Source organism: Acomys minous (assembly GCF_964271855.1).
Source record: "Acomys minous genome assembly, chromosome: 8".
Taxonomy (NCBI): Eukaryota; Metazoa; Chordata; class Mammalia; order Rodentia; family Muridae; genus Acomys; species Acomys minous.
In genome coordinates, this window is record NC_140489.1 from 78,621,034 (window position 1) to 78,646,131 (window position 25,098).

Genomic DNA, 25,098 nt, shown 5'->3' on the forward strand with positions numbered 1-25,098 from the left:
CTTTTCTGCTTTAGCCCATTTACCCTTGAGCATGCCCTTATTTCTTCTACAGACTCCCTTGCCACTACACAGTACTTCTTTTTCACTTCATCTTTTTGTGATAATGTCCTAGATTCAATCACTTTTCAAAGAATCTCTGTATTTTTTATTGGAGATTGACATTGACCACTAGCTGTGCAGTGATGGGCCGTTGCTATTGGGCTGTCACGGCTCTTAGGAAGTGTATGATAACCTAAGCAGACATGTATGGTGTGATTGCTCTCGTTAACAACAGACCCATGAACGTCTTTGAGGAATCTGTTCAACAAAAATTATACCTTTCTACTTGGTATTTTCATAAGAGTCTTTTGGTCTTTCAAACGTTGTCTTAGTCCAGTTTGTGTTGCTCTAACAGATTATCTAAAGCTGGAAAATTGATACAGAACATAAATTTATTTGGAAAACAGTCATGAAAAGTACAAAGTTCAGGATTGTGGTGCTGGCATCTGGTATTGGTTCTCATGCTGTGCCATAACACGGTGGAAGGACATACAAATAGGCATAGGACAGACAGGAAACTTGGCAGACTCACGTGTGCCTCTGGAGCCCACTCCCACGTCGATGGCAATGATCCATACTGTAACAATGGTATTTCATTTCACCAGGAGTTTTGGAGAGGGGACGCAGGCTATAGTGGATATTCTAAATCCATGCCAACATAAATAGAAGCGCTCAAACACTTCTGTGATATCTCTTTAACAGTTACCAAATAATGGGGCTGGAGGAATGGCTCAGCCCTTGCTGCTGTTCCGGAGGACCTGAGCTCTAGTCCCAGCATGAACACAGTGGCTCACAATCATCTGTAAATCTGGTTCCATGGGATCCAATGCCTTCGTCTGGCCTCTGTAGACACCAGGCATGCACTGATGCACAGACATACTTGCAGGCAAAACACTTGTGTTCATAAAATATTTTTTAAATTCACCAAAATAAAGAGATCTGGGGAATATTAGTTCTGTTTATGGGATATAAGCAAGGGAACATTTATGTCAAAAATATGAAAATAATTAAGATGCAGTTTGAAACCGAACAATCTTCAGCCATGGCAGAGTTTGCAACAAAGTAGACAGTGTGTGTTAGTTGAAGTCAAAGAGCAAAATGTCACCAACATCACTATTGATAAGCAGTTGTTGCAAGATAGTTCTTTAGTTTAACAGAAAATTTGCAGAATACTTTGCATCAGAGCATCACACAAACCTTCTCTAGTCACGCACAACTAGTTCATTCAACAAACAGTGGCCCTGTGAACAAAAATTCTAAGAATTTATCTTTTTTTTGTGTGTGTGCCCAAATGCATGTTGCAGTTTTATTCACAACAGCTAAAACATTGAAGTGACTCAAATGCGCTTCAACAAATGAATGGGAAACAGTGTCGTTTTCCCTGCAGAGAATAGTATTCAGTAATGAAAAGGAATAAGCCATGATCTAGGCTAAGAGTTGCTCTGAGGGGAAACCAGAGTGTTAAGAATGTCACCTTTGAGGAGAAGAATCCTACAGATAATGGTTCTACTGTAACAAACGCCATGACCACAGCCCCCTTGGGGAGAAAAAGGTTTTATTGCATGCTGCACTTTCAGGTCAGTGTCCTTCCTTGAGTCAAGTAAGGCAGGAACTGGGGAGCAGGCTTGCTGGCTATTCATGCAGCGGAGTACTGCAGAAACCATGGAAGAATGCCGCTCGCTAGCTGGCTTGCTCAACCGGAACAGTTGCCTAGGGATGGTGCCACCGATGATGGACTGGGCTATCCTGCATCAATTAATAATCAAGACAATCCCCCGTAGATATGCCCATAGGCCAGTGTGATCTAGAGAGTTTTCTCAATCAAGGCTTTTCTCTCAAATGCCCCAGGCTGCAAGAAGTTTACAACTAACACTCACTGGGATGTGTGGTAGGGTTTTCTCTCAAAATTTTCCATCATCTTCCTATTTTTGGACTGGATACACCTGCTTAAGATTGAGTTCCTGAGATGGAGCTTGGTTGTAAACCTCTTGTTTGTGAATTCAGAAATGATTGGCACAGAGAATGTGTTGATTGTCTTAAATAAACCAGAGTGGTTATTTGCTTAGAAAGCATCTAGCATCCAGCAAAATAAAGAGAGGATCTTGAGGAAATTTTCTGCATTCTTTGAGAGACTTTAATGCAATGTCTCAATAACATGTGGTCATTTTATTCATTCACATTGGTGAATGATTTATACATAATATTTCTGTGAAAACAACAAAGTCATAGCTGATACTGTTGAAGAAAAGAGTTTTATGTATCTCTTCAGATCGGGGATCCATACAAAAGATGCCTAACATTATTGAAAATAATCAGTAAGTTGTACATAGTAGTAGAATTATATATATATTTTTAGTTCCATTAGTGACTATGTAATACTTACATGACTTTCCAGCTACTAAGAGGACTACATGTGTACATATGTTTAGAAGCCAGATGGTTGGCATTTTATGCTAACAGACAGTTATTAGGGGAAAAATTGTTGATTTAGTTTATCTCTCTCTCTAGATAAGTTTCATTTAGTTACTTTCTAATTTCAACTTCTTGTTTATGACATTCAATCAAAGTTTCTTTACGTAAAACTGGCATGTGATTGTTGTAAAAAAAAAAAAGAGGCAATTATTCTACTGCTAATTATTCCACACTAATTATTCTACACTAATTATTCTATCCTATTTATTTATTTATTCTATACAATATTTATTTGTTTGTTTGTTTATTCTATACTAACTATTCTATACTACTACTCCTCTTAGAACACTTGTTTTAGTTCTCACAGACAGAAGTCTTACTAGTAAAGTTCATAATAGTGTGCTGTTTTCTCATTTTATTAAATAGTCTTTGGTATTTGAATTTTTATGATGGGACTCTGAGCTTGAAGCCCTCATAAATTCTTTTCCTGAGGCCCTGCAGTCATTTTCTCTCAAAACTAACAGGGATGGGAAGGGTCGGCACCCCGAGGAGGCCGAGAGGTGAGTGCTGATGTGTCTAAGTGGGGCCGGCAGCAGCAAGGCTGCCACATTCCTGCTGTGTCTGGCCTTGGACTCACTTCACATCATAATCTGGATTCTATTAGGGGAATTTTGTGTTTTTCCTTTGCAAGAGTCACCCCCTACCATGACAAATATTTTAAAATATATATATTTTTAAAGTTGGGAAAGCAAACTTTTTTTCCCAAAAGAAATTTATAGTTCAAATTTATACCAATTTCTTACTAACTAGAGCAAGCTAGGCTCTCCCTAAAGCTTCAGTTTTCCTCTGTAAAACATCGGTCTCCTTTGGAAGAAGTGGGCCTTTCTTTTTTATAGGCAATGGGATAAAACAGCTGCAGATGTGTGTGTGCTGTGACAGGCTTCAGAATGTACCTGCAGAGCATGGTGTTTTTCAGTCTGAAGGGGAAAAAAAAAAGATGAAAGGAAAACGACTGTATTGGGTGCTAAAACAACAGTGTTGGAGTATGAAGGAAATGATAAGCTTTTGATCCAGTTTGTATTTCCTGTTCCTTCTCTTCCTGGGAAGTGACTGAGGCGGTGCCAGGTCATTTTACAAAGCAGTGTTTACAGGTGTTCACCTTTCCCATGAGTGACTGCTGCCTTTTCACCGTGCAGGACTGTCGTGATGCCTGTGGCCAGAGAGTTCCATCCAGACATGGTCCTGGTTTCTGCTGGATTTGATGCATTGGAAGGCCACACCCCTCCCCTAGGGGGTTACAAAGTGACAGCTAAATGCAAGTATCTCTTTCAGGACTTCATGAAATGCTATGAGGTCACACACCATTATGATCTTTAAGATACACAATACCTTTTACGTAGTAAGCTCAGTGAACTTTGGGGAGGTGGTTGAAAGTGTTTGGCATGGTGCTTATTGCTCTGTTTTCTTCTTGTCTCTGGAGAAATTTTCATTGAAGGAAGGCAAAAATGGTTTCTTATGGTGGACTTGATGGCCTTCACGCATTTTAGGAGTCTTATTTTTCATTTAAAGGCTAAAGCAATGTAGCTTCTATTTGGAGTGTATTAACTGATCTGAGAAGTCATAAGTCTAGAGAAGCTACTGGGCTTCTGGCAAGGAGATTGTAGTTGTTATTTTTGTTGAATCTTACCTGGGATGGAAATAGCTATTTGGTGATAATGTTTTGTACTTCCAGGTGCAAATACAGGCTCGGCGGTGCTACAGCAATCTGAAGGGTCTCTGAGTTCTGCTAGTTTTCTGTTGGGTTGCAGAGACGAACTTTTGACTCTGTTCCATAGCAGCCAGCCAGTCAACAATGAAATACAAGTTTTGTGTTTTATTTCATTTGAAGACTATGACACCATGGAACTTAGCTAGAAAGGGAACTTTCTTTAAGAACAGTTTCTTTGCTCTGAGTATGAAAGTGATATATATATATATATATATATCGTGCATAAAAATAAACACTGGCACTGTTTGAGCATACTAAACAAGAAAAAAAACTGTAAAACTGCACAAAGGATGGTATCCAGTATTACATGTTTTGGGGGAGTTAAAAGACAAACAAAATGAAAACAACTTAAGTAGTCTTAGAGGGAGAGATGAGCTTGGAATGAGTGTGCTATATTAATTTGAAAAGAACCAAAGAAACAAATCCATGCCAACCTTTGTTTTTAGTTGGCTGCTCATGCGAAAGCATTTCTGCACTCTAATTATTCCAGTAACATTGTTAGGTAGTGACTATTTTTAACATCTATTATTTACCCAGGGTTCTTGGTGCCTTGTTGTCTATCGAAAACATATTAAAGCAGCCAACTCCACACAAGCAACAAAATATAGATAATGCATAACTTTGGTAAAATTGAATAAAGAGGTATTTTCTGGTGTTAAATATCTCTCTTGTTCTTCTGGTGATGTTGCCCACAGAATTCACCTCAAATAGAAATGAGTCTTCCCACTGTGGGTAAACCTCATTTCTGTCAAGGCTGCCACCAGTTCATTTTAAATAAAAAAAAATTTCAGCTGTACCCAAATTAAGAAAAATGCAAATGATACAAAACACATGGAGAGAAAGTCAGAAATCTGGGGAAAGTAGCCCTTGGCATTAAATGCACACATCTTCCTCAGGAGTAGGGCAAACCCTGGTCCTTGAGCCTCTCTCCTTGCCAAGAGGTGGAGGTTTAACATGTCCATCTCTCAAAGGTAGAAGGACTGGTCTTTGCGTTAAATTTTGGACACATGAGTTTGAAATCTCAAATGTCCATTGAAAAGTAGAATAAAAAATTAGAAGAATTTTGTTTTTTGGGTTTTCTTTTTTTTTTTTTTTTTGGCTTTTCTTTTATTTATTAGCGTGCATTAAATGTACACAGTAATGGGTCTACTGAGATGTTCTTGCATATATGCCATCTATTTTGATTTTCTTGTTGTTGTTGTTCTTTTTTTATTAATTTATTCATATTACATCTCAATGGTTATCCCCTCCTTTATATCTGCCCATTCCTCCCTCCCTCCCATTTCCCCCTTACTCCCCTCCCCTATGACTGAATTTGTTTATAGATACTAGAAACATTGGTTCTAACACTGTTTGCTTCAGTCGTGCCGGTCAGCTTTCCATTGCTGTAATAAAATAGCTGAGAAAACCAACTTATTCAGTGGGGAAGGTTTGCTTCATCTTACAGCATTTGAATTTATAATCTGTGGGCCTGTTGTTTAGGACCCTGTGGCGAGGCCCCCAATATAGTGGGAAAGAAGTGGCAGAGTACAACCATTTATCTCATTGGTGGGGATGAAAAGAGAGGGCGAGGAGCTAGACTGGCATAATTCTTTTCAAGAACATGTCTTCAGTGACCTAAAAACCTCCTGCTGGACCCCGCCCCCTCTTAAATTTCCACCTCTTCCCTGTAGTACCAAGCTCATCCTGGGACCTCAGCCGTCACTATTTTAAATTTACTACTGTGTTTGTATTCATGTGGGAGAGATTTTTTTTTTTATCACTTTCTATGCCTAAATAAATTTGAATATAAAATACTTCCATCTTTCCCTTTTCAATTCCTAGCCCCTGCATATCTGTTTCCTCCTGAGATCTTCTCTACTCGAGAGATCATGGGCTTCCTTATCAGCGTTCGTTACCTAAGAGAAGCGGGCATGCCTCAGGTTGTCATTATCTAGCAATGGCTCCTCGGTCAACTCTCTGACATTAAGTAAGGAAAACAAATAAGAACAAGAGAGGCTCTTAGCATGCACAGCACAGGAGAGGCTGTCCTGAGAAGTTCACAGATTTCAAACTGAGGTTAAAATAAAGTGTTTATAGATTTACACTTAGTTGATAGTGAATGTTGCTATTGAATGAGCCGGGTCCTGGATTTTTCTTCACTAAGGGAAAAATGTCATGTCGTCATATTAAAAAAGAAAAAAGAAAGAAAAAAAGAAAGAAAAGAAACGAGAGAGAGAGAGAGAGAGAGAGAGAGAGAGAGAGAGAGAGAGAGAGATTGGAATCTACATTCAAAAGCTCACAATGGCACCAAAGAGCCACAGATACCAACCGTGATAACAAGAACACCAGTACCCACCTCTGAACAACGGCACACATCCTCTTAGGGAGCTTCAGGATGCGGAGAAGTCACCACCCTAACTGGGTAGGTCTTGGCATCACTGCCCAGCCTTCCAGGGATTCCCAGTGTGGCTCTCCACTGGCTTCCTCCAGGGAGACGCATTTCTCTTCAATTTGGCAGACAGGCAGTTAAAACTGAGATCTCTGTGCTCCATGCCAGGAGTCATCCTCCAAGTGCGGAGGGTCCCAAAGCAAAGCTGAAAATGGGGTACAAATCTGAAGTAAATTGTAACTAAGCTATATGAAAACAAATGTCCTACTAAACTTTCCAGTTCTGGCTACACTCATTCTTGCTCCAAATAAAACATGGGATGATTTGATCTGAGAGCCGTTTTTGAGGATACTGTCATTTCAGACATCTGAAAATTTATTTCCTTGGCACATCAAATTGAGTTTTTACAGTACTTTATTTTATGTTTTTGAAAGGAAAAGAAAGATCAAATCAAAACAACAATGGATTTTGTTCATTTTAAATGTCTAAATAGCTGCCTGACTTTAAAAGAAAAAAGGAAGGCTGGCTGGTTCAATGACAACAATTTCAGCCTAAACTCGGAGAGGTGATTTTAAATTAACAGTGTTTCCCAAACAGTGCTGGTTTCTTCTTTCTTCTTTCTTCATGTTCTTAGCTATGAAACCATAACACAAATGTTGGGTTCCGTCTGTGCTGAAGTTGAAAACACTTTTTTAAAAATGGAGCTTTATAAATGTTTATTTAGAATTTATGTTCTAACCAAAAAAAGAAAAAAAAAAAAAAAGCACCATTCTCTGCCCTAAGCCCAGAACCCAATGTGACCTTGAAATTATCCATTTATCTTTCTAAATATTCTGGTTCATATCCAGTTGTCTTTGTGTTGTAGTCTAAGAAGATGACCGTAACAACAGTGCCCTGTTCAGGGTGATTCTTGACCTTGCAGAGTCCCTGGCTCTGTGGTGTTATCAGCTCCACAGGGCAGCAGCTCTTTAGTGTACACTCATTTTCACAGTACAGAATGCCTTTCCATCTCCAATGGGTGTGCCCACCCTCTGTTTTCCTCAGTGTGCAGTAGCGAACTCCTGTGGACAGACTGCTTATGCCAGGTGAATGACAAATTTTTTTCCTTTAAGACAAAAGTAATCAGCATGTCTAGTAGAATGTATATTATTTTAAAACCATATGCAACTGTTGCTTTGATATGAATCCTGGAGTTCCTGGGTTAGAAGCCATTTTCCCAGATAATACAGCATTACTTTCATTTATTTAATTTTTGAAGGAGAAATGGAGTAACATATCTTAGAGATTTGCTTTCTTTCCGACTGTCCTCTAGATGGAGAGTTACTCTTCTTCTGTTTGCAGAACCCATCCCCAACGAATGTGGGTCCCACAGGGAGAGAGGATGGTGTTGGACAAGCCCCTGCTTAAAAGGACTGATACCTAGCAGTGAGTTACTCTCAGGGAACAGCAAATGCTTCCTTATTAGTTCCTCCTCCAGAAATAAAACTCTAAAATGTTGAGTTCTAATCCAAACAGTAAATAGCGCAAAGGAACAAACTTGTTCCATACCTTAGGCTGTGCTGACCAGTGCCATCTGCCCATAATGTCTGTGTGGGCTCCATCTTGGTGCTGTGGATGGCTGCAGCTCAGAGTGGCCCCTGGCTATGCATTTTACTAGTTGAAAATAGACTTAACAAGAAACTACATTATGGTGCAACTGACTTTTCTTTTTACTGTGTTGTTCTCCCCGGTGGCTCTATATCTGCCTTAAATCACCCATTCTTTTACATCTCTGATTTTCTCCTCAGTGTTGAAAACTTAGAAAGATTCTGATTGCATCTACTTATGTGCATTTGTTTATTATTTGATTCTTCATTTTCAGTAAAGGAAAGGGTACTGCAGCCCCGGGGAAATCTGGCCACCAGTTGTGTCTTACTAGCTATCTGTAACAGAAGATTCAGTGTTGTGACGTCTAATGACAGATGTCAGCGCATGGACGACAAGGGTGGAAAGAACTTTGTTTATAAGAGTTAATAGCCAACACTTCCTGAAGGGTTAACCTAACCTCAAACTTCTCTGCTGTATTCCTTTATGTTGGGCTCAAAAGAAAGACACTGGGTACGGTAGTGCTTGCTCTTAAAATCTCGGCACTCAAGGGGCAGAGGCTGGAGGATCTCTCAGGATCTTGAGGCCAACCTCATCTACACAATGAGATCCAGATAATCCATGGTTACAGAGTGAGAGTCCGTCTCAGAAATAAAAACAAACAGCAAGACCTGGAGGAAAGGTGCCAGCAGTGACCTTCTGAACCGTCCCACCACCAAGCTACCTTCTGAAGACGCTTTCTGTGTACAAGTGTGCACTGTGTCTTCAGAGACTAGCCTAGTGCCTGGTGTCCTGTCTGTATCATCTTTTAAAGGAGTGAAGATGATGATGATGCAGATCTCCTACTACTTCACCGCTCTGTAAATGGGAGCTCGTTATTTTTACTGCTATTCTGATCACTACCACTTCCTTTTCATTTTGGACCACAGACGCATATCTCTCATAAGATTTTCATTACCACAAACCTGCATTCCTAAAAATTGTTCTTCACAGATATTTTCTCTTGCTGTGAATAGTATTGAAAAAAAATTCTAACAATTAACTGAGAAATCCATGATATCCTTGTAACTCTGGGCCCTGGATGAGATGCCTACCCTAGCTACTAACACCTGCTAGATTCTAATTACTGAGATAAATTTATTTGCATCCTTGCTAGGCAAAACAGGACTATTTTGGGGGAGATAATTGAGTTCTTTAAATATTAAACTTTTACTACAGAGGAGCCGTGTGTGTGTGTGTGTGTGTGTGTGAGAGAGAGAGAGAGAGAGAGAGAGAGAGAGAGAGAGAGAGAGAGAGAGAGAGAGAGAGAGAGAGAGAGAGAGAGAGAGAGAGAGAGAGAGAGAGAGAGGGGGGAGGGAGAGAGAGAGGGGGGGGGGGAGGAGGGAGAGAGAGAGAGAGAGGATTTCTTTGTGCCATGCTGGAATGAAATGTGTGACTTTTCTGCATGTTCCACTATGGCCAGATAAGTTTTATTTTTTTAACTAGAAAAACAATTTAGTGAGGATATAAAGAAATATCATCTGTGAAGAATAAATAATTTGCTGGTGGAAGTTAACAATCTTGAATTTTATTGTTGACATCGTTCCAAACATTCTAAGCATAAAGTTAAATTAAATCTTGGCATTTAAGTCTTCTACTGGAATGCAAAGTACTCACAACATAGATACTATAGTTTTCTTGAAAATGGTGAGAATCCTTATTAAACAAGATAGAAGAATGGTCAGAAGTCGCAGAAAGCAATTTAAGGTTCTAGGTAAATAGTAGCTGATTATTGGCGCAATCCAAATCATTGCAGTTGCTGAGTAGAGCACATTTGCTACAGTACTTCCCTGGTACGCACAGGACCCTACCTTCAACACACGGTAACACGGAAGCCAGGTGTGGACGCACAGACTTATGAACCCAGCTCTCAGAAGCAGAGGGAAGGGAGGTAGAAGTGCAGCACCATCCCTGCTTACATGTTGAGTTGGAGAGCAGACTTGGATACATGAGAAGCTGTGTCAAAGAGGTAAAATAAAACAAAATCCAGCTTAATAAGAGAAGCGCCTGCATCTCACATTTCCTTATCTGTGTGTGTGATTGCTTTGTAATGAATCCAGAGGCATTTGGATGGATACCCATGCCTTTAAAAGAAAATAAACAATTATTTCTTCATGGCAAGGCTACATTAGTCCTTGCCTGCTTAAACACTTTGCATTTTGTTTTCCTATATTGAGATAGGAAATCTACTCTTGACATTTTAATATAATACAGAACAAGTTCTTTACTGTTATGCATTTTTAACAATTGTACTATCTAAACCCAGTCAAGAAACAGAGAAAACACTTCAGTCAAACATTTGGAGTTAAGTTCAATAGCATATTGAAGTGGGCTCAACCTACAAATGCACGAGTAGTTCAGTACAGTCAAATAAATAAATGTGACACACCATGCTAAAAGAGTAAAAAAACCCTATGACCACCTCAGTAGATGCCAACTACGCATTCCTTTTATGATAAAAACCCTCAGGATCTCAGGTAAGGTCATATACAATGGTGAAAAGCCAAAAGCCTCCCCTTTAAGGCAGTAAAACAGTTGAGGATGCCACATTTGACAATTCTGTTCAACCTTGGACTGGAAGTGACAATAAGAACAGCAAATCAGGAAAAAGACACAAAGGCCATGTCCATGAAAAAGGAGAAAGATAAACTCTCTGTTTGCAGAGGATATAATTCTGTATATATAAAATCCTAAGGAATACAGAAAAATGGTGACGGCCAATAAATAAAGACAGTGAAATTGTAGTGTCTATAATCTATAGTACATTTGTAGACAAATAACAAACTATCCGAAAAAGAAATGAAGATTCCCAAAGCCAGTGCCCCTGGGCACTCAGCTGAGCCCAGATTCATGGAGACTATTTCTTTGTTAAAGTGGAACCACTCACTCACCTTGGTAGGCTGGTCATCACTAACACAACAAAAAATGCCTCTGGGAATCGTTGAGGGTTTGTGCAAGGCACTGTGCTGGATTTCTCTCTGCATTATATAATTTTGTTTTTATGATTGAATAAGATACTAAGTTTAAGGCATACTCATTTGCAGTTTATACTATTGTTATTATTATTGTATTCTCAGGTTTTATTTCCCTGGAATCCTTAAACAAAAATGTAATAGTCATTTACATTTCTAATTTTAGAAAGTTGAGTGCCTTGTGAAATTTACAGAGCTAAAGAATAACAAAACATAAACCCTGATCTCCTGTGGTTTTATATCCGCCTTTGTATATTTCCTGCTAGGTTCAGAGGGTTACTAAAAATACCTCCTATATATAAGTTTATTCAGAATTGTGAAAATTTAGAAAAATGAAATAAAACCTTCATTCACAACAGTGAGTTTATTTGAATAAAATTCTCCAAATCAGAAGAGCTGTTTTCCTAAAATACCAGCTTGCAGGCTGTGCTCCCTTAAAGTGGAGTTTTCTTAAAACAAGAAGTCAGAGTTTAACACTGCTGCACAGCAGCCTCGGACTGAATTAAAGTCTCAAACTACTGCAAAGACGTGGAAGTGGCTTTATAAGACATTTTTAAACATAAGCATTATAATCCATTTACATGGAAGGACCAGTGTAAATAAAGCAACATGAATAATTAGGGAAAATATCAGCACCAACCTAGGACATCTTAAATTTGTGAATAATTTTAATTGCAATGACAACCAAGAAATTTATTTAAGTGAATGAATTCTTTATGTTTAATTTTATTTTTCTTCACTTTCTCACCCAATTGCCTGTTCACTTACACTATATGACAACTCAAAAACCAAGGTGTAGAGGAATATTTTCCACCTGTGGCTTAGTTACTGGTGACAAAAAAAAAAAAATCCTTAGCCTAGGATGGCTGTTGCTTATTTTTGAAGACCAAAATTGCTGCAACTGTGCTGCATCTGTGGCCATATTAGCCTTTCTTATAGAGAGAAAATTTATAAGGTGAGTTCACCCTGATGGAGTTAGCCAGCTGCAATCTATATTAAAACATGTACAACACTTCATTAATATTAATGTGCACCTTTTTCATACTTTAGCATATCTGTAGTTGCGACGCCATTTCCCTTTAGTGACATTTCAGGTGTCAGGGCAGCAATGTATTCTTATTTTGATGGCATGACATATAAAAGAATGGTTGCAATTATTCTGTGCCACAACCAATGGCATCTTATAGTAAATGCAGTGCGGTATTTTATTCTCTGAGATACTTTTTACGGTCTCAGCCAAAAGCCATGCTAAAACCTATAGCTGAGATTTTAACTTTATACTTCCTTTTCAGATTCCTATTGATTCATTTTTGAGGAAATTGAAAGTAGTGCTATGAGAAGAGAGGGTGTCTTGGCGACTCCTGCCCACGTGTATGTACTCCATTGCTGTAGGTGTGTGGAGAAGCAGAGCACGACAAAAGTGCTCGCTTACACCCTGCCTTCAGAGTGAGGACAAGATGAAGGTGCCAGTAGAGGGGTAACCCTCACACCCAGGGACCCTCTTTCTTCAATCAAGCAATTCCCATCTCCACACTGCAGTGGTCCCTTCGGTTATAAATTTGCTAACGGATTAGTTAATTGCTTAAGTCATTGGTTTTTATGATCCAGTCACTTCCCTAAAGCTCCCTCCCCACAACACACTCTATTGGAAACTAAGCTTTCAGTCCGGGACCCTTTGGGAACGATTTCATATCAAGCCATTTTTTTTTTAAAGCGTTTCTGTTTCCTTTCACAAGTCAGATCAATACCCAAAGAATCAGCCTAACAGTTTGGTAAGTGGTGTCCTAGGTCTGTATCAGTAATAAGTGAACGAGTTTTAACTATGTGACCAGGAATTACTGGCAAACCTATGTGTAGCCGATAACAAATCAAGAAAAGTATGAGGACGAATGTGTTCCTTGCACCCAAAGGACCGTTTTCCCCCCAATGGTCTCATGGGCCAGAGCCTCTATGAATTGGTTTAATGGTTTCCAAACTAGCAGGCATCTGCCTCACCTGGAGAGCTTATTAGGTGTGCTGGGTCCTGTCCCAGAATTCCTCATTTAGTAGGTCTGGAATGGAGCCTGCAATTTGCATTTCCCAGTTTCCAGGTGCCGCTGATGCTCTTGGACCAAGGGCCATGCTTTGAGACCCAACGGGCTCCTTATAGAAAGAAGAGACATAGGGTCTGGTGTTGAATGATCCACAGTTTGAGTCTAATTGGTTAAAAACTCACTTTTCTATGTTTTTATTTCTGTTTTCTCAACTAGAATCAATACAAATGAGGTGGATGTTGGTTAAGTATAGAGTCATTTTAAGTATCAGTGAGATAATGACTCAGAAAATTCAAATATGACCCCCTTTGAAAGCTAAGATCTGAATGGTTTTAAGCCCACTAAATGTTGGGTTTCTTCTTTTCTCATACATGTAAGTTAGGGTCAGGATTTATGTGTCAAGATGCCTTTATAATCCTATATGAAAATTAATATGAAATTATCAAACTGTGAGGAAATTTCAGTATTTGAAAATGTCCAAAAAACACTTGAAACACTGAATTATAAATATTTTTAACAAGGAGAACTTCCTCTCCCTAGCTCTACTCCAATGGAATCTTTCAGCTTATCACATCTAATGTGGGGATCCATGGCCAAAGGCAAACCACTGGGAATTATGACAATTTTCATGCCAGTCAACATTATAATTCTGAGAGTGGTAGATATTTAGTCTGTGCTGCTCAAGACTCCCTCCCCAACTACAAGAATCACTTCCATTATTTTCTTGGCCCAAGAAACCTAAACTCTTCCTGGGCTGAATACCATAAACCTTGACACAAAGAACTCTGTGGAAATGAGTCTTCTCTGATCTTAGAATTGGGTGCATTTTAATACACAACATGAAAACTTATGAGATAGTCTACATTGTTCAAAAAGAGAAGATGCTACTCTTTACCATTTTGCAAAATGGCAACTAAGTGGACTGAATTATCAGATAAGAAGAAAAGCCCAAAGCCAAGCAGGCTGTGCCATACTAAAGAAAGGATCCTGAAAGCTAGAAATTCAAGAAATGTCGCTCCACAACTAACTCCTTTTTTTATATTTTATTAATTTATTCATATTACATCTCAATTGTTATCCCATCCCTTGTATCCTTCCATTCCTCCCTCCCTCCCACTTTCACCCTACTCTCCTCCCCTATAACTGTGACTGAGAGGGACTTCCTCCCCTTGTATATGCTCATACAGTATCAAGTCTCTTCTTGGTAGCCTGCTATCCTTCCTCTGAGTGCCACCAGGGCTCCCCCTCCAGGGGACATGGTGAAATATGAGGCACCAGATTTCTTTCGAAAGTCAGTCCCCACTCTCCACTCAACTGTGGAGAATGTCCTGTCCATTGGTTAGATCTGAGTAAGGGTTCGAAGTTTACTGCATGTATTGTCCTTGGCTGGTGCCATAGTTTGAGCAGGACCCCTGGGCCCAGATCTGTCCATCATAATGTTCTTCTTGTAGGTTTCTATGACATTCTGGATCTTTCTATTTCCCCCATTCTCCCATGCTTCTCTCACTTAGAGTCCCAATAGGATGTCCTCCCGACTGTCCCACTTTCCTGGTAAATGAAGACTTTCATGGGACATGCCCCTTGGGCTAGAGTCCAGATATAAGTGAGTATATACCGTTTGACTCTTTCTGCTTCTGGGTTAACTCACTCATTATGATCATTTCTAGTTCAATCCATTTGTCCACAAATTTCAGGAATTTCTTGTTTTTAATAGCTGAGTAGTATTCCATAGTGTAACTGTACCACAGTTTCTTTATCCATTCTTCTACTGAGAGACACTTAGGCTATTTCCATGTTCTGGCTATTATGAATAAGGCCGCTATGAACGTGGTTGAGCATATGTCCTTGTTGTGTGCTGGAGCTTCTACTGGGTATATTCCAAGGAGTGGAATAGCTGGGTCTTGAGGAAGCCCTATTCCCAGTTTTCTGAGATAGCACCAGATAGATTTCCAAAGTGTCTGTACTAGTTTGCATTCCCACCAGCGATGAAGGAGTGTTCCTCTTTCTCCACACCCTCGCCAGCATGTGTGTCACTTAATTTTTTGATCTTAGCCATTCTGATGGGAGTAAGATGGAATCTCAGAGTTGTTTTGATTTGCATTTCCCTGATGACTAAGGAGGTTGAGCATTTCTTTAAGTGTTTCTCAGCCATTTGATATTCCTCTGTTGAGAATTCTCTGTTTAGTTCTGAACCTCATTTCTCAAATGGGTTATTTGGTTTGGTGATGTTTAATTTCTTGAGTTCTTTATATATTTTGGATATTAGACCTTTGTCAGATGTAGGGTTGGTGCAGATCTTTTCCCAGTCTGTAGAGTGTCACTTTGTTCTGTTGACAGTGTTTCCTGCCTTACAGAAGCCACTCAGCCTCATGAGGTCCCATTTATTAATTGTTGACCTTAAGGCCTGGGCTGTTGGTGTTCTGTTCAGGCAGTTTCACAGCTGACTGCTACTCTTCCACAGAGGACTCCTCAGATGATTTCAATTCATGGTTCTAATTTGCTGCATACTCCAAAGGCCTCAAGCAGGAAGAAGGGACAAGAATGGAAGTGGCCAGATCTCCAATTACCTAACCTAGATATTATATTACTGAGGATGAACACTGAAGCTAGTGAGCCACAGTGCAAAGCCAGGCAGTCAGCATGTGAGGAAACAGAGCGCTCATGCCCTCTGGCACTGTCCTATGGCCATCCCTGACCCTCACAGGATTAGAGGAGTGGGTCTACATGAGACCACTCAGCAGCAACCTGCTACCTGCTGGAGTTTTCCTCTTGTGCAACTTCCTATGTGCAGAACTCACCAGAAATGCGGCACTGCCACCTCTGCTGAAACTGACACTGTAATGTGGAAACCCATGAACGCTTTACTGATGTGAGTAAGCAGAAGTGCAGACATCAGGAGACCCTCCACATACAGGAAGAGAGGTGAAAGGTTAAAGGGCAGTAGATGCTGGACCAGAGTGTTGAGAACTCCCAAGTTTTACCACAGAGCAGATCTATCATTCAATCCCATGGATAAAAATAATTTCTATTAGATGTGACAAAATTCTTTATCCTAGTGAACTGAAAGAGACCATTGATATGGTAGAAAATAAATTAAATGCATGGCCTAGTTTAAATTTGCTTATTCTGTCTCCCAAACTCACCATCTGAGGACTTTATGACTAGATAATTCCAGAAGAAGACATATGGATTCAGCCAGAATATATGTTATTTCCCTAATATCACTTCTCAGTGTGTGGATATTGTCAGCACATAGGTATTTCTTGTGTAAAGTAGCTATAATTTTAATAATGAAAGCAAAATGGAAAGGCCTGGGATAAGAATCATGAAGTTCTTGATGTCTTCTTTATTACAAGGCTGGCATTTCTAACATATTTACTAGCATAACCTGTACTTTAATGTATACACTTTCCTCCTTGCTCTACTGTGGTAAAAAGTCTGAGCAGGACGAAATGCTTATTTCCAAAGTTGTGTTATTATGCCACTAATGACCCATGACAGAGCACTCCCCCCCCCCAAACACACACACACACACACACACGCACGCACGCACGCACACACAGACACACCGACACACACACACACTGACACACACACACACACAGAGCTTAATAATCTTTGCAGTAACATACTGCACAGTTCTTATGACAGTGGACCTCTTGCCCCCATCCACCCGAGGCATCATCTTCTGCTCTCCCTGTATCAGGCCCCAACTTGTGTCTGCTAGCAGAGCAGGCTTACACAGCCTCTACCTAGGGAGTAACTCCTATCTATAGCCCTTTCCCCAGATTCCCTTCTCTGCTGAGATACACTAGTAACTAATATTTAGACAAGGTCTCACTATGTAGCTGGTCTGGTCTAGAGTTCCCTATGCGAACCAGTTAATTAATTAAACTAATTAATTAATTTCTACCTTTTTATTTTTAATTTTGTTTATTGGTTCGGTTGGTTGGTTCGGTCGGTTTTTTCAAGACAGGTTTTCTTTGCCCAGACTCGGCTGTCCTAGAACTAGCTCTGTAAACCAGCCTGGCCTCGAACCACAGCCCAGCCTTAATGGACTTCTGAAAGCAGGCTCCACTGAGTCCTTTTCCAGGACTTGTTTCTGATGTCTTTCCAATTGTGTGAGCTTAGATGAAGTGTTTTGCCTTTTAGTGAGCCTTAATCACTTGAATTCGCTCACATGCAAATCTAATTATCTCTTGCATAGATCTGTGAGGATTAGATTAATTAGGATGCCTTAGTCTGGAAAGGTGTCATCTAGCAAGCACCCAGGAAACAGAAGCCAGTGTCAAACAGTCCCAACGCTTCTTGTGCCTCAAGAGTGCCTTGGATCCGGATCATAACAATGCAAGTGTAGCATACTGCTCTCCTGCATTGGAGTTACCTCAGCCTAGGCCTACATTGTGTTTTGCTCTGTTTTAGTTATATTGTGCTCGGAAGAGATCCAAGGACCTTTCAGAAGCTAAGAAAATGCTCTAATCCATTGCTCTAATCTCAGATTTTAACAAAACACGTTATTTTGAGAGATGGATTTGCTAAGTTGATTGGGTTGGCCTTGTAGTCACAATGTAGCCCAGTTGGATTCGTCATTGCAGTCCTGTTGCCTCAGCTGGAGTTATAGACATGTGCTATCACACTGACCAGGTTTGTGTCTGAATGCCAACCTATTCGCCTATGTTTAAATGCTACAGTTAGAAGGCAGTGATTTGCACATGCTGAGCAAATGTCCTACCAATGACCAACTTCTCCAAGCCAACTATCAAACCGTAAAATGCTTCAAAATATCTTACAAGTGAAAATCAGAAATAACTAGAGGCCGTTGACCGAAGCCTGGACTACTCTGAGTCTGGAGGTTCAGAAGCCTTTGTCTGTCCATGGCTCAGCTCTTTCAGAATTTTGCATGAGAGAATCAGCCTAGTTGGAGAGGCATATGTAAACAGTGAAGGCTAGTTATAGCCCCACCATACAACAGACTTCATTTCGTAAACATGGCCACAGACATGTCAAAGGTTTCCATATAGGACAAACAAGCCTCTCTTTGTCGCTAGAGATAAAAACAATGACTAAAAGAGAGGGAAAATGTCCTTGAGACTGGGATTATGCTATGGCCAGCAGAATTCATGATCTTTTCCAAAGTGGCTTACTGAAACTATAAAGACATTTACTGGAGTCTTTAAAGAGATTTTATTTGTACGTACGTACATACATACATACATACATACATTTCTCTTTGGCAGCACTGCAATACAATTCTAAATGAAGGTTGAAAAGAGGAAGATGAAAGGATTGATGGAAGCAGTGACAGACAGGCAAAGATCATGCAGAGGCAGACAGTCAGGCCCAGGGATCCCAGGCAGGATTTATTGTATTTAACCGACCTCCTCCCAACTCTGACCTTGTGGTATTTCGGTGAGTCTCTCTGATCTGCCTTTCACACCACATGCTTGTGCGCTCTCTAACATCCAGTGGTCCCTTTAGATTCTCTTATCTCATTAAAGTCGGTTGCAAGCTCTGTTCACTTATTTGTAGTTTTCTGAGTCTACTATAAACAGTTTTTTCAGATGTTATTTTTAGTCCAAAATAGCATAGCACTGACAGTGCCATAGTACTGTTCGTGTACAATGTTCTCCTCTTTATTATGGTGCAATTATCAAAATAAGGCGCATGGAAGAGTCCCGAAAAAATCACTTCATTGCCTAAGTAGGCAGCAGACAGAATATTTTATTAAATGGGGCTAATTTCAGTTACTGACAAGCCCATGAAGTGCCTAAAGAAAATGGGAGTGTCTGCTGCTTGGGGCTGTTCCAGGAAGGTTGTCTGCTTTTAGAAGCTGCGTTTCATTAAGGATCTGTGATGGTCACTGGAACTTTGCCTGTTGTTTTACTCAGTAGTCTCTGGGGGACTATTTGGCACTAGGGTGCAAAATGAGCTCAGCAATTAGGGAAAGACACCACTGCAGGCACTGGAGTAAATCACTGAGTAGCAGACTTCCCAGAGAGTAAGTACCAGGAAAGTGATAGCCTGAGGATGCTGGGGAGTCTGGCTTCTCTTCTTCTCAGTGCATTCTGGTCCAGCTCCCGCTGTCCTTGCCTCCAGGGGTGCTTTCAGGTATTTGGCAAGTAGGAAAGCAATTTCAACCAACTTTTCAGGCCAACAGAATTGATCAACAAATATTTAGAACGTTCGTCTCCTGGAAGCGGAAAACTCTGATACTTGCCATGTCTATCGTCCAGTCTGGCCCTTGAGATACCTGCGCATAAGACAGGCACTGAAGTTGTGACGAGCTGGAAGAGAGGAAACGAACAGTAACTCTTTACTTGTACCCAAATCTATAAACCTTACCCCAAGTTCTCCTAGGTTGAGTCAACAATTTTACTCCCAGGGAGGGTGGAAAACAGTTAGAGGAAGAAACAATCTTCCTATCCTACAACTGTGCCTCTAAGGCCCAGGAAGGAGAAGCAGCTCTCAGAAAGTTCAAGGCCACATGGCATAGCTAGTTTAGAAAATCCAGGGATACATGATAAACTCAGAAAACAAATTAAGAAGTTAAAAATAAAGGGAACCAGGTGAACATGCTCTATGGAGTTAATGACTAAGAAAATAGATAGTGTTCTGCCCAGTCTTCTTCTGATGCTAAGTATCTATCCGTTTGAAGAACCAAGAACCGCGCCTGGTTCTCTTCAAATGGAAAGGAAAATGTTCAGTCAATTAATACAGCTTTGCAAAATTCTCCCTCTAGAATAGCAAGAGACTCTAGACTGATAATAAATGTTTATAATGTAAACTCAATCACTCCTATTGATTCTTTGTAACAAGACCATTAGATAAACAGGCTTACTATGATCCCCATTTACAGAGTAAGGGGGAAAAAAGCATAAAATGCTAAGAATGAGCCAAAGGTATGAAGAGCAGGATCTGCAGGTGGAATTTTTTCCTATTTATGTTCAAATGACAAATTGGCCTTACAAACAAGAAGAGACCTTCCCCGCCCCCTCTGTGTGTGTGTGTGTGTGTGTGTGTGTGTGTGTGTGTGTGTGTGTCTGTCTGTCTGTCTGTCTGTCTCTGTCTCTCTGTCTCTGATACTTCCATTGATATTTCTTCTTCCCCAGAGTGACATCATGTATATAAAAAGCTTTGATTTCATTCCCCCTTGAGGAGCCTAGGCCCTGACTTGCAAAACCATACAGAAGTAACTTGGTCCCTGAGCACCAATTTTTCTCCTATCATATTCTCTGGCACTGTGACTTATTAAATGTTAATGAAGGACTAACAAAATGGGGAAATGAAAATGGTAGCACAGACAGAAATCCACATTGGGCATAGTGGTGCAGGTTTATAGTATAGTTAAACTGTTCAGGAGACTCAGACATATGGACTACAAATTCCAAGGCTGCCTAGGCTACAGGAGCTCAAGGTCAACAACTGAAGTGAGACTCTTTCAAAATTTAACGAAACAAAACAAGGAAGCTGGGGGTATAGCTCAGTGGTCAGTCAGAAGATGGAGAAGGCAGAGGAAGGTGCATCGGATTTAGAGTGGCTTATATGGGGCTATTGAGACCTGCTCAGGGTGACTGATGAAACTCGTGTCTTAATTTAAATATGGGGGTGCCAGGCAGGAACTGTTTGCCCTGCTGTTCATATCTTCTCTTCACCTTCATAAGGGTCACCAAATGGTTGAGTTTAGGAAGCATGTTTACATCAGATCCCCGTTGATGTTTCTAGATACCATTATTTTTCTCCTGCCTCCAGATTGTAGTTGGTGTTGCTCCTCATATCTGCTTCTATTTTTCCCTCATGAAGCTGAGTGTTGAATGCTAACACAAAGTTTCAAGTGGGTAAAAAGATTGAAACAATGGCAAAATGATCATTTTGTTATCAATGTAATTTAGGTACTGATAGTAAAAAGTCACACACTTTCAAAGTCAGGGCCCTGCTGGGCAACTGTCTTCTTTCCTTTTCTTTTCACTGTGATAGTGAGTGGGGTAGAACTCAGGGGTAAAGCGGCAAACTGTTAGCTGTGGACAGATAAGCTCTCGTTCGATGGCTTTGCAGTCTTCCTTTGCATACTAAGCTTTATAGTGAGGAGTTAACTGCAAACTAGGCATCCTTTTTCATAAATACCATGTGTTGTGATGATGGTTGAGTGAATCAAATCAGAACGGAAAGAAAATGAGTAAGTCCTCTCATAGACCTACACTAAGCACCTCCTATATGCCTGAAGAACTGGTAGATTCAGAGTTACATCAGTCTGAAAATAAAAATTAGAGAGCTCTGCTCTGATGCAGTTTATATTTAGACTACTGGACACACATTTTCCACATTTAAATTAAATTTATATGACATTTAGGTTATTTCAAAGACTTGATAGTCATGTAAAGATTTCTGTTACCACATTAGAAATCACAGGTGCAGAACATTTTGCATCATTGAAGAAAAGTCTTTTGGAGAAGTCTGGTGATTAAATTCTAAACAGAATGAGCACACATAGCTCAATAAGAACTCTTGTTCAGCTAACAAAACTAAAGCAAGAATAGGCCAAGGTTATGTTAAAGAAGTGAGATTTATGATTTTATAAGGGGTGAGCCAAGATGGCTTTATTCACAGAGGATATTTGCATGCAGAGCTGAAGATGATGAGGCAAAAAAGGCAGAACCATAATTGAAAGGAACCTTCTAGATTCAGAGAAAGACAAGAGCAAAGAGCCTGAGGTCCATGACTAAGGGCTCTAGGAGCCAGAGCAAGTCCGAGGTGAAGTGACAAAGAAAAAGGTTGAGAGTGGTGATAAGGAGGTATGCCCAGGTTTACTGTAAAGGAGACTAAGTGGCATTTAACCAAACACAATTAGGGTTAGACAGAGTAAATGTTGACTTCAGGGTTGGGGCCGTGTACTGCATAGGGAAGAGTTGCTGATGACTGAATCAGGAAAATGTGTGGAATCAGAATGAATCTGATAATCAGGTATTGGTCTTTGAAAATATCTGAGCTAAGATGTTCCTTGAGTATCAGAGTGGATATGCCAAGAAGGCAATGGGATGGATTTTTAGTTCAGGATAGACCGTAAGCCAAAAGCTTAAAGTTATAAGCCCTGCTATGATCACTTCAAGCACAAGCACAGGCTGAGAATAGACTTAGAGATGGAGGCTGGGGGTGTTTCTGCATTAACCTAGCAATGCCCAAAGAAGAGCCCACAAAGAGGGCGGAGGCTCCCCAGTGTTCACTAGCAGTACGCACTCCCACACCCAGCAGAAGCAGGTGGGTCATGAAGGATTTCTGTCACAAGTTGTTGATGGATCTGGTTGATAAGAATGGATCATTAAACTTACTAACGGGAAAGCTACTGTGGACCACACAGCATTTGGTGGAGGAAAAGCCTAGTCATAAGAGATCATTGTGGAAAAGAGCAGTAGACTGCACATTTGGGTTGCTATAAGGAGTTTTGCTCTAGAGGGACCAGATACATGGAGCAATGAGCAGAGGTGGTTGAGTCGTCCAATGAGTGTTTTAAAAGTAATAGTTAAATAGCAACATATTTACAGGATGCTTGCAGCGGCCTACTATAAAAGGAAAATTGATGTTACTGTGGACACAGAAGAAATTTGCTGCAGAATTGCCCTGGAACTTGTGAGGGTAGAAAGAGCCATGGTGAAGATGGAAAGTTTGACCTTGGATAATGCAGAGTTTATCTGTACTAACAGCGAGAAATGCAGAGTATGTGGTCCAGATGGTAGCATGTCTGTGGTAGATACAGTGGTTGACAATTGATGGGGTATGCTTCTGATTAGGGTTTTCCTCAGTAAATAAGAAAGTAATCATTGTGAATTAAAGTGGGGAGGAAATTTTGAAGTTTTGAAAGAGGAAGATATTCATAATTATTCAGGCAGTTGGAGATAGGAATCTACTAGAGAAAAATGTCTTGGAACAACTTTCAGGGCCAACATAAGTTTCATGGACAGTGTAAAGTCAGAAGAGTAATGTAATTGCCACCAGCCATATTCAGCAAAGAGGCAAGGTGCCTATTAAGTAGAGACTGGATGCAACCAGGAACAAGAAAGCACAGGAGAGGTGAGGAACCACACATATGAGGAAGCAGGAGTTTCAACTTGACTAAAGGGAAGGAGGAAATTAAGAGGGTATGGGAAATGAGAAGTTGGTGGGATTCGGATTAAAATTTGAGGAAAGGCCAGGACAAAAGAGCCTCAACTAACTGGTCAGGTGGACAAAGTTGTACAACACTAGCTAGGCCAGGTAGTGATGGACAGAGCCAAGGAGGGAGCACCAGGGTCACCCAGTGTTCTAGGTTGGGGTAGTATGCCTGACACCATAGCTATGCCTGGGAAGGAGAGACTCAGTGAACATGAAGGGACACAGGGCCTGTGGATCTGGGGTTGCTGCCACTATCACAGCAGATTAGAAACTAGAAAGACAGGAGGCAGTGATAAAGAGCGGAGTGACAGGCAGCTCCAGGCAGGTTCCTCATTGCTAACTTCAGAGAAGTCACCTGAAGAAAATGACTGAAGAGAAGGCTGGCTGGTCACTGTAACCATCAGTTACTGGTTCCCGTCGACAATATATAATGATTTACTGCTGTCATTGTCCATGCCTACAGATAATTTATTTTGTATTTTTGAAGAAAGACATTTGTACATTGCTGAAAAAATAAAAATAAAAAAGGACGGAGGATGCTACGTGGACATTAAGGAAGGATCCAAATGATTGCTGGTGAAGAGAGCCAGCGTGTTATCACATGAACAAGTCGTGACTTGCATCCCAGTTCATGCACTGTATATTTCATTAGATCTACATGCAACTCACTGAGTCTTAGCTCTTCATGAAGGGAGACGATTTTGATGAGATACAGCTAATTGGCACTCCAGTTTAATCTCAGAAAACAATGGGACAGCACATTTCCTCAACTCAAGCGGAAGCCCTGGGTCCTTTCCCTCCGTGAGGCTGAAGAGTGGGAGTTTGTGTTCTCCCATCAGAGGTTCTTGTTCTACCCAATTTTCATGACTTTTTCTGTTGAAAAAATTTAAATACAAGCTTTGTAGTGACATGAAATTATTTAATTATGCTTATCTAATTTTTAAAAAAGATTTTATTTATTATGTATACAGTATGATCAGATCACATTATAGATGGTTGGGAGCCACCATGTGGTTGCTGGGAACTCAGGACCTCTGGAAGAACAGTCAGTACTCTTAACCACTGAGCCATCTCTTCTCTTCAGCCCCCAACTTATCTAACTTTTAAGTAAATGTATTTCTAGACAGCAAGGATGATTGCGTCCTTGGTGTGGATTCTGTATTACTTTTTGACACAGCCTTAAGGATGCCCATATGTTGTCTTGAACCATTAAAAAAAAACCCTTAGAAACGAACAAATAAGGACTTGACTCATGCAAAATGGAAAACCCAAGACAGTACTTTTTTTAATATGTAAGAAATTCCAATTCCTCTAAAATCAGGAACAAGGCAAGGCTGCCCACTCTCTCCATATCTCTTCAATATAGTACTCGAAGTTCTAGCCAGAGCAATAAGACAACAAAAGGAGATCAAGGGTATTCAAATGGGAAAGGAGGAAGTCAAATTATCCCTATTTGCAGATGATATGATAGTCTACATAAGTGACCCTCAAAATTCCACCAGAGAACTCCTACAGCTGATAAACACCTTCAGCAAATTGCTAGATACAAAATTAACTCAAAAAAGTCGGTAGCCTTCCTATACACAAAGGACAAACTTGCAGAGGAAGAAATTAGGAAAACTACACCCTTCACATTAGCCACAAGCAATATAAAGTACTTAGGAGTTACTCTAACTAAGCAAGTGAAGGACTTGTTTGAAAAAAATTTCAAAACTCTAAAGAAAGAGATTGAAGATG

General features: G+C 40.3%; 1 protein-coding gene across 19 annotated transcripts in view; it reads left to right on the forward strand.

Moving 5' to 3' along the window:
* HDAC9 (histone deacetylase 9) overlaps positions 1-25,098 on the forward strand; it is an 861,568-nt gene that overhangs the window by 743,019 nt on the left and 93,451 nt on the right. For all 19 annotated transcript variants that reach the window (XM_084791695.1, XM_084791697.1, XM_084791698.1 and 16 more), the window contains one exon: positions 3,648-3,766. In XM_084791695.1, coding sequence (XP_084647821.1) covers positions 3,648-3,766 — 119 coding nt within the window. The remainder of the gene's footprint in view (positions 1-3,647; positions 3,767-25,098) is intronic.